Genomic DNA, 10,807 nt, shown 5'->3' on the forward strand with positions numbered 1-10,807 from the left:
TTAAATAAAAATCCCATTATTCATTCAATGTGACTAGGGGTGGATTCGAGCTGTGCCAAGCCGAATAGTACTATGCTCGAGCTTGGCTCGAGACTATTCTATAACGCTTGAGCTCGAGCTTGGCTTGAGTCAAAAGTTCATAAGCGCAAGCTCAGCTCATCTCAGCTTGACTCATTTTATATTTTATAAAAATATTTTATTATATATTTTATAAATAGTTTATTATAAAAATATTTAGAAAAAAAATATTTTATAAAAATAAAAATTGTATATATAAAATTTTATATTTTATATTTAAAAATTTAAGAATTATAATATTTTTATTATAAATATTATATATATATATATATATATATTCGAGCCGGATCGCGAGCCGAGCCGAGCTTTTCATGAGCCAAGCTCAAGCAACTTATGAAAAGCTCGGCTCGTTTCCACCCCTAAATGTGACAACCAATTAACGGAGAACACTTGGGTTTTGATGAGATTTTTTTTAAGATAAATAAGAAGAAATTTTATAGAATAAAAAGGAGGGTTTGGAAAGGGTTCCAAATGAAGTTAGACATACCCTAATAACCCAAAATTAAACTCCAGGCCCATATGAACCACAACAGCCCACCCAACTCACAACACTTCTTTACCCTAACCTAGCAAGCACACACACACACACACACATACACACACACACACACAAAGACAAAATGACATTCCAAAATAAACAGACCACATTTCCAACTTAAATCAGCTTTCATATCACTTCTAAACTCTCCTTCCTCTCCTTCCCCTTTCTCTAGTGCTTCTATTTAGGACAGTTGTACACGAAATAGGAAGACACATATATACAATATCATTTACTAAATATTAAATATACTTTGGTCTTTGGACACTTTTAATTACCATTCACGTTGAGAAATTGTAGTCATTAATTTCAGTCTTTAATAGTTTTTCTTAAGCACGTTATAAAATACTTGCTTTCACCTTATTTATACTTTAGATAATGTCTAATATGAAAGTGACCAAGTAATTCAGTTACCAACTTAATATTCAATACACATGAAGCAATTATGGTCTTTAATTTCAATCTTTAAATGTTTTATTAAACATGTGAAGAGTAACTGCAGTCTTTAATTTCATTCTTTATATATGTTTTATTAAACATGTGAAATACTTGTTTTACCCTTATTTATACTTGAAAAATATTTACTAAATGAGAAATTTTTGTCCAACCAAAATTCCAGAAATATTATGTGAACATTTGTACATTTTATAGTAGTATAGATTTTCACATGAAACAAATCCAATAAAATAGACAATTTTTTATGTTGATTTTTCTTTGTATGCTTGAAGCCAAGCACCAAGGTGTCGAGTGGCACCCTACTTGCATGGACTAGGGTACTTGGGTTTGACTGCACAAGTTAGAAAAAAATGTCTATTGAGCAAGTAGCAACAAAACTACAGAACTACACAAAATACTACCAAGTAGGAGTGGCATCCTACTTCCTACTTAACCTGACTAGTGAGCCTTTTCCATACATTTACATACACAGCTATACATAATTCTACCAAATAGCAACAAAACTACAGAAAACACATCAGAACAAGTTTGCATTATTGCAGTAGATAATTTAATTCCAACAATAAAAGAACTTTATTAATGACAAAACATTTATGCTTTGATTACAAAGGCAATAACTAAGACATTTTTAACTACAAAGAGACCTAACTACTAAATCTTAAATTTTACATATTTATAACCAAACATTATTTATAGAAGGAAATGAATGGATAGTTGATAATGATCAAACATATGAAGCCAACAAGAAGGGTGGGGAAGATCAGGAACATCAACAAGAATCATAATAATGGGGTGGAATTAGACAATGACATCAACAGAACCTTTCTTAGGAGGTTGACATTTTTTTTTATAGGGATACATATTTCTTGTTTACAGCAGATAACGTTTTTGTAATTGTCATTCATGAAGGGGGAAAGGCAGCATTAATAACTTAATTTATTCATCTTAAAATTAAATGCATGAAGGTGCCAACTGGTTGAGTTGGTGATGTAACATGTTCATTGTAATAGAGACCTGGATCAAATTCCATCTTCTTTTGGGTTAATTGGTGTTTGGTAATGGGTTAAACTCCCATCCCTCAGTTGTTTAATCCATTTGAATGTTTAATCAGTAGTGCGCAAATCCAATTGATCATTGCTTTAAACAAGTTAAGAAGAAATTAATAATTTATTCCTCGTGGGAACGATTATTTATTCCTTACTATATTACTTGCACAATTCTGTACTCTCGTGGATAGGTTACACGACTCTGTACTTCTCTCTATATATATATGCATCAGATATCGAGCTTTTGCCATCCTGGCCTTAGCCATATCAAAAAGATAGACGGTCAAAACAAATAGACTGGTCTACATAATCGGCAAATGGACTGCCTGCTGTACAGAGCAGCCAGCCGGTACAGAACAGGTATTCCTATTTGGTTGGAAATTGAACAATTCATGTCATGTATTCCTATTCTCAATTCAAGTCTTCTGGCTGGCTTTCCTTTGTTGTTATCGCCGCATCCACACGCTATCATATACTTTTGTACTTTTGGGTAATTTCATTATCATTTAATCAATGAGAGCAAAGGAGTCAAACGAATCCGTCGGCTAAGACTTATCCAAAACGTGCTTGAGAGTGCGCGTGTAACTAACGAATTCGAATTTGAAGAGCTTAGCTTTTAATTTGTTTGTTTGCATCAATTTTGAATTAACAAGATGACGACTGCGCGTGTAACTAACGAGATGGAAGTAGGGGTGCCTGCAGATGATGTGTGGGCAGTTTATGGCTCGCCCGATCTGCCCAAACTCTTCGTCCAACTTATGCCCCAAGTTTACAAGAGAAATGATGTTCTTGAGGGTGATGGAACGGTCGGCACTGTCATTCTCATTGAACTCGACGACGGTAATATATATATATTCTTGCATTACCCTTTAACTTCTTCTTTTCATCATTTTATTTAATTTATTGCTATATATATTCAAAATATAGTCCAGTCTATATAATCACGAGCCAGCCAATTATTGCATTAATGAATGAAGTGAAATATTTATTATTAATCCATGATGGTTTAATTTGATACTTAAATATAATTACTGTTTCATCGATCAGCGCTTCCTGAGCCACGTATATGGAAGGAGAAGTTCATAAAGATTGATCATCAAGAACGCGAGAAGTTGGTCCGAGTGATTGAAGGAGGATTACTTGATATTGGGTTTCATTCATTCGATATTATCTTCAAAGTCATAGAGAAAGACGCCTCCTCATGCATCATTCAATCCACCACTGCCTTTGAGCTCGACGACAAGTTTGAAGACAACGCTAACCGTATTACCGCTGGTACTTTGTGGTGGGTGGCCAAAGCAATTTCAAACTATGTCATACAGAACAAATCCAAATCCAAGAGCGACAACAACTAATCTGGTTATTGGCGGAATTTTGTGATTCTTGATTCCTGTAATTTATTTCTTCGTTTCTTAGAAACAATTAATAATTCCCTGTTGAGTAGTTTTCGAGTCTGTGTCCGTCAAAAGTTTGTGCTCTCCTCTGTACGTGTTGATCGAGTAGTTCTCGGGTCTGTGTCTGTCAAATGTTTGTGTCCACATGTCGCCATTTACATAAAATGGTACTTTGATTTTGATGCCAATGCCGTTTTTTTGTGGTTGCATGTTTGAAAGCCAGCTGCATGTTCTATTATAGTTAGGAAATAAACAACAAGTAGAAAAGCCAAACAAATTGAGAATGGTTTGATGGGATAATTGAACCATTTGAACCCTGTGTATTTATAGGTGAAGAAGTACAGTTTGAGTACAACAATAGTTGGAGAGAGTTAGATAGCAATGAACTCTATCAGATAGAGTTTTTCTTAGATTTAACTATATGATTTAGATAACAATAGTTGGAAAGAGTTAGATAACATTGAACTATATGATGGGATCTATCTAGTTAGTTGGGTTCTATCTCAATCTAGACAGAGTTACATCTGTAGATGGAGATCTATCTGATGACATGGCAGCTCCTGATGATGTGGCAGTAGGGTTATCCTCAATAATTGTTCAGGTTCACACCGCTCCATCGTGAAATTAAATAAACTAATAAACTTTAATATAGGCATTATACACACAGGATGATCTAAAGTTTGGAAAACCAGGTGGCGTTTGATAAATTTCAGAGATTGAAGAACTGATCCAACCCAAACAACTAAAATTTTAAGAGCCTCTTTGAAAAGTTAAAAAACATATATATACTGCTTTTCAGATTTCAAAGGGAAATAATAGCTTTTCTTTTTATTTTCGGACTTAAATTTCAATTCGACCTTATCAAACGACACCTTAATTAATTGCATCTCAATAAGAAGATTCAGCAAAAAAAAATCAGGTTAAATAAATTAAACTGTGTAGACCCAACTTACCGTGTTTATCACTCATTGGCTAAAAAATTAAGGTACTTAAATGAATATATGCGTTGTTTAAGTGCCTTAATATTGGGGCCAATTAGTGATGAACATTGTTTTGAAAAATGGTTGAACCATCTACTCCGGAACCAGTCATGTCTCTGGGTCCTTTTTGGACTGGACCACTTTTACGAAAAATAGTAACATTGAATTGGTCAGAGAACCACTAACCTAGGTGGTTGAACCACCAAACTGTTCGACCCAATCAATGGTTTGTTGTTTAATAAGAAAATATTTTTAAAGAAGGACTAAGAGAGAGAAGAGGAGATCAATAGATGGGGGAGGGACTGAGAGTCTGATAAAAGACCTCAAATCTAAGCTCAGTGATATTTTGTGTGTGAGAGAGAGTGAGAGAGAGAGAGACAGAGTGGGAGAGAGAGAGAGTGAGAGAGAGGCAAAGAGAGAGAGAGAAGTGAGATATGAAATTAGAGAAAGAGAGACATCCAAAAGGGCTGGAGAGAGACATTCCCAATAACATTTCTATTGCCACCATCACTATTATCATGACCGGTGAACCTTGCCTCCTCCTGCTCCTCCTCCTCTTCCTTCTTCTTCTTCTTCATTCATCCTACCTTCCCTCCTTTCATTCCTTCATTCATTTATTTCTTAATTTCATTCACTTTTTATTTCTTTCCTTTCTTTCTTTCTGAGCTGACAACTACCAATCTCTTTCTTTGCTCAAACCCTTCTACCCTAATATTGCAATCCAAGGGTTAAATACATCAAACCGCTTCAACTGTTTGACCCGGGTAGTCAAACTGCTAATACAAGAAGCGGTGGCCAAAGCGGTTCCATTTTTGGGTCAGTTTTTAAATCCTCGGTGATGAACATGGTAGGGTATTCATCAGGCCTACTATGCTCCACCCCTCATTCAATTGACAGGATTATTTTTTTGAGGTTGCTGTCTGATATTAAGGCCATGTATAGTTCATCACATGAGCCATAGGTACCACTCAAGTGGGATTGGATTAGGCTCGATGAAGTTAATGCAAACCAAACCCAAGGCTTGGGTACCAATTTAAACGCAATCAATGCAATGAGTCCATCCTAACATAATCTAGCCCTACAATGTGTAACCCTAAAGCAAAAGTAGTAACCATATCTTCACCCCCTCACAAAAAAGCCCATCAGGCTCGAAGTGTGGACAAGCACAGCCCACCCATACGTTCTACTAAAATTTAATTAATCAAAATGGGGGCAGTAAGGATGAAACACTATACTATTTGGTCCAATAGGCTTGGATACTATCTTAACAAGGAACCATTCAACCTAAAAGCTTAAGTTGTTAGGTGAGGACATTGAATAGGTTTTTATTCTTTGACACACCCTTCATGCCAAACAGTGAATGAAGGGACATCATCTAACACCTTAAGCACATAAAAAAGTTAAATGAACCTATTGCATTAATACAATATTTATGTAGTTGTCGAATATCTACGTCAACAGGTTAAGATGAACAAAACATTACTATCATCATCATCTAAGCCTTGTTCCAATTATAAGTAGTTTCCAATGATCATGAGAGTTCAACAAAATTTTTAGTATTAGTTGCCAACCTGACTCAACCCTTTTCCTTTATCCAAACTTAGAATTGGTGGTGTAAGAAACTCACATTAGCAAAGTTTAAGACAAACAAAATAATCCACTAAAAATCAAAAGGAGATTACAAGAATAAAAAACAATGAAACCAAAGAACAACATTGTTCTCTACGAAAAACACCACTCTAACCTCAAGAAGTCCCTTAACAGGGTCCATCCATTTTAGGCCCAATTTGAAAGGGTAAATTATAAATAGGTACCCTATACTTTGGGGGTAGTGACAAATAGACACCCTGAACTTTAAATTGCAACACTTGAGTACCTTGAACACTCAAAATTAGATACTTGGGTCCGTCCATTAGTATTCCGTCAATTAAACATTAAATTATACCAAAAATACCCTTCCAGTGTATTTTTTGGAATCAATCTATAGTGTAAAATCATCACTACAAAATGTTGTCGTTGGAAAATTTGAATATGTTATTTTCTTTGTGAGAACATCATCATGGGGAGATGTTCAGCTATTTGAGAATGATCTTAGAAAAATATGAGAGGCTATTTTTGGCATTATATAATGTTTAACTGATGGAGTACCAGGTGAAGGAAAGTGTGTATTTTTTAAAGTTCAAGGTACTTATTTGTCACTACTCCGATGTAGAGGGTACCTATCTGTAAGTTTCCCAATTTTAAAAGAGCAATTGTCACTAAACAAGGTTCTCTCGATGTTCGATGTTGAGACCTAGGATCAAATTCTATTACCATTAGGGCTTGGAGTTATGGGTTTTAGGGACAAGCAAGCCCTCCTCCCAAGTAGCCCCATGCAAAAATAATAATAATAATAATAATAATAATTGTTGTTGTTGTTGTATGTTGTTAGGACTATTTAGATCAAATGCAATTGAACACTTATTATAATTAATTATCATAAAATTTTTAATTGTTTACTAGATATAAAACACCTATTAGTCTATTACGTATCAGCTGATTTGTTGAAGCTTAGGTCTATCTAATTTTGGGTTGATCATACAAAATTTCATTCCTTATAAGAAGTTCTAGACCATTACCAATTTTTCCTTTTTGTTTCTTTAACTCCATGGGGCTACAAAGTGAACAGGGGTAGACCACCCCACAAAACCCATAACTCCCAACCCAAATGCAAGGAGGACATAAGCACCTCGCATATGCATTATGGAATCAATCAAAAGTGATGGTGCACGATCTGGAGTTCCTACCTGGAAGACAACTCGAGCGTCGATTGCTTGGCTAGTGAGTCGAGCTGTAAGAGAAGAAAGCACAGAGACACAGGGTGGATAACCCAATGTGGTCACTCCGATGCATAAGTCAGTAGTTGATTTGTGAGGGAGCTCAAAACTTGAGAGTGAGAGCTAGAAGCAATAAATCGCACGTACCTTATGCTATGGGGTGGGAACATATATAGTTGAGCTGACATAGGTCTCATGGAACACCTCCGAGATCTATGGCACATGCTGTCAGGAGTTCGTTCTGCATCAGGAGGTGTACATCGTGCCATTAGATTAGGCTTATCGCATTTGTCCTATCTGGGTGGGATGAGGATAAGGTCTACGGTCATGCGGCGTGATCCCAAAGGCCTCAGAGAAGGTTGGCAGGCTTATAGAAATATGCTACATGTTACTTCGACAAGTTTGGTCGTCCTGAGCTGCCTAGGCTTCAATCCTAGCTAAGGTGGCGGAGATGCTCGGGGTGGCCCAGCCTACCGAGGTGGTCGAGGATGTTGAGTCACATGTCTAATCACTAGGTCCCATCCACGTGTATGTTGTTTATTAGGTCGGGCCAAATCACCCCTGATCAATTGCTCCCCACTCCCCGTGCTAGGTGTCCTGACCTGGTGCAGGGAGGCCATGACAAGGTTGGGTCAATTTTGCCCATCTTCCTTTGGGTCGGTATCTGGTTTGATGGTCAGACCTCAACGACCCACCTGGTTCAATCGAGGACCTAGATTGTGTACCTAGGACGCACGGACGTCACACGGATTCCAAGCCCTACAAACATCAAAATGCATGCTCAACTGTTTTCGCCTTGAGAGGCATGCAACCGATTTCTACAAAAACCATAGGATTGCATCGATCTGGACCATCCAAGATCGGCTATCATGGCTATGAATAGGGTCCTTGGTGTCCCATTTTTGTTGCTTTGCTTTGGAGATTTCATGATTTGGGGCTTGCACTTTAGGTTCTTGTTCGGTGGTGTCCACTCTTGTCTTTGAGGTCGCTTTCTCTTCTCTTCGGGTAAGCTTCTTTGCTCCAATTTGTTTCCTTGTTCCAGTATGAGTAGTAGTAGCTTTAGCTTCCTTAACGAAAATGAGTCTGACTAAGCTGAGGAAACCTCCTCAGCTCGTGACTATGAGTCTGGTCCAACAAAAGCAACCTCCTCGGGTCAAGAACATGAGGTCAACGCAACAGAGCTAACCACCTTGACATGCCCTATAGATTCTATCCCAACCTAAGATAGCCCTTTAGTTTGAGAGAGTAAGTCATTTGGTAGGAAGAAATCGCCCTCCGAACTGCCAAGCAAAATGACTTCGACCCCCAAACGTGCTAGAAGATCCTGCGGTCCAGATAAGTTTGGTCATTCAATTCTATCACCAAAAAAACTCCAAGCTCTGATAATCAAGTATAACCTTCCTAATAACCTTGGGTTTTTATCCACTTAGAGGGATATCCCTGGCAACACGATCTCGACGAGATCACGATCTTTGAGGAACAACTCACTACTGGGCTACGATTCCCTCTTTACCCTTTCATTGTCGAGGTCATCAAATACTTTAGCATTACTGTGGACCAACTGCACCCGAACTCGATTTAAACCATAGTAGGGATCATCTCTGTTTTTCATGACTTCAACAGTTTGGACTTACCATTGTAGGTACTACTATAGGCTCTTGATATAGTTACTTTACTATCATAGTAAATGGAAATTTGAGGCATAGGAGTAGGCCAAAGTTTTATATCCAATAATAAATTCTTAATCCATTCAACCTCTTTTCCAATAGTCACCAAGGCTATGAATTCAGATTTCATTGTCGATTGAGATATACAAGATTGTCTCTTGGATGCCCAAGAGATCACACACCCACCAAGGACGAAAATCCATGCAGAGGTGGACTTGTTATCTCCATTACCGGTAATCTAATTAGCATTAGTGTACCATTCTAGTATAGTTGGATAATCATAGTAGAATAAGCCAAGATCCAAGGTTCTTTTAAGGTACCCAAGAGCTCTCCCAATTGCCTTCCAATGCTCTACACCGGGATTATTTGTAAACTGATTAAGTTTACTTACTGCAAATGCAATATTATGTCTTGTACAAAGCGTAGCATACATCAAACTTCCAATTGCAATGGCATACTCAAGTTATGTAATTGCTCTACCAGAAGTGAACTCAAGTTTAGAAGTGGAAGATGCAGTTGCACAAGTTGTAGAATTTTTATTATGCTATGTTACTTCAGATTCATATAAACTATACATTTCAAATAATAAACTATTAATTTCTTCTTTTCTATTTCTAATTTCATATTTTCACAATATCTTTCAAGTAAAATATCTAAACCATCTTTTCTATTCCTAGGATCTAATAAAGAGAAGAAATGTTCTCTCAATATTTCTTAAATTTATTTTCCGTTATTTCAATGGTGCTTTTAATTTGTGGATTCTTTCTATATTTTGCAAAACAATCACTAATCATCATTAATTGATAAGTTAAATTACAATTAGTTGGATAATAAATACCCGATAATTCATTAGTTGCATCATAAAAATGTTTTAAAAAATCTCTTATACGAATTGACATTTCCTAATCTTCGTCAAATATAATATTAGTAGACACTTTTGCATTATAAAAATCACTAAGAGTTTGTTTGTGAGAAACACAACTTTCTAACATAGCGTAGGTAGATCTCCATCTATGTTTAACATCTAACATAAAATGTTTATATTTCAAACCCTAATTTTGACATAAAAAGTTAAATTTAAGTTGTAACATATACATCTGATATTAAATAATTTACCATTTAAACATGGTTTTAATTGAGATTTTAAAATATTTATTGTTGAATCATTATTAATAGCATTAACAAAACTAATAGAAAATAATTTATTGTCAATTCCATAAGATTGTAAAGTATTTAAAATACTTGTAGCCATAGCTGGACCAGTATGTGGCCATTCAAGCCTTTTAACACTTAAAATTCTTTTACATAAAAGCCAATTTTCATCAATAAAATATCCGGTAACATAAATATAACTTATGTTAAATTTAGAAATTCAAATATCATAAGTAATTACAACTTTAGAATTAAGATTTGATAACATGTAAAATAAATTTTATTTATATGAATAATAAATTTTTAAAGCATTTGATCTAATAGTATTCTTAGAAACTTTTTAAATTGCCAATTTATAGAATTACATAACAATTTTTCAAGTTTAGTATCTTCAGCTAACAAAAACGGTTGTTTAGCATGTACAATATATTTTTCTAATTCTTGCTCATTTTTTCTTGAGAATATTTAAATTAAAAGTACTACCCACCCGCCCAATTTGTGTTTGTATTGTTTCTCTCCTTTCTTCTTCTTCTTCTTTCTCATGGGTGAGCAAATGTCTACCCAAATGACTAGTACCACCCTTTCTACAAAAACTAAGGTCTTTCCTACATTTTTTGCAAACAACACTTTTCACTTCCCCTGAACCTCCTTTCTTTTAAATATATTTCAAACCGGCCTAA

At 35.7% G+C, this 10,807-nt stretch overlaps 1 protein-coding gene across 1 annotated transcript; it reads left to right on the forward strand.

The window, feature by feature from the left end:
* The first annotated feature begins 2,771 nt into the window (after positions 1-2,771).
* On the forward strand, positions 2,772-3,689 carry LOC148880867 (norbelladine synthase-like). Its single transcript, XM_088979589.1, has 2 exons — positions 2,772-2,958; positions 3,166-3,689. The coding sequence occupies exons 1-2, from the start codon at positions 2,772-2,774 to the stop codon at positions 3,471-3,473; spliced, it is 495 nt and encodes a 164-aa protein (XP_088835715.1). The 3' UTR covers positions 3,474-3,689.
* Positions 3,690-10,807: the final 7,118 nt, after the last annotated feature.

The sequence above is a fragment of the Nelumbo lutea genome, chromosome 1 (assembly GCF_056320005.1).
Source record: "Nelumbo lutea isolate HS-2025 chromosome 1, American lotus-T2T, whole genome shotgun sequence".
Lineage (NCBI taxonomy): Eukaryota > Viridiplantae > Streptophyta > Magnoliopsida > Proteales > Nelumbonaceae > Nelumbo > Nelumbo lutea.

Excerpts from the sequence above, each read along its gene's own strand:
- LOC148880867 (XM_088979589.1), top strand. The coding sequence starts at position 2,772 with ATGACGACTGCGCGTGTAACTAACGAGATGGAAGTAGGGGTGCCTGCA. Across the intron at positions 2,959-3,165 it reads TCTCATTGAACTCGACGACG|CGCTTCCTGAGCCACGTATA; the intron begins GTAATATATATA and ends TTCATCGATCAG.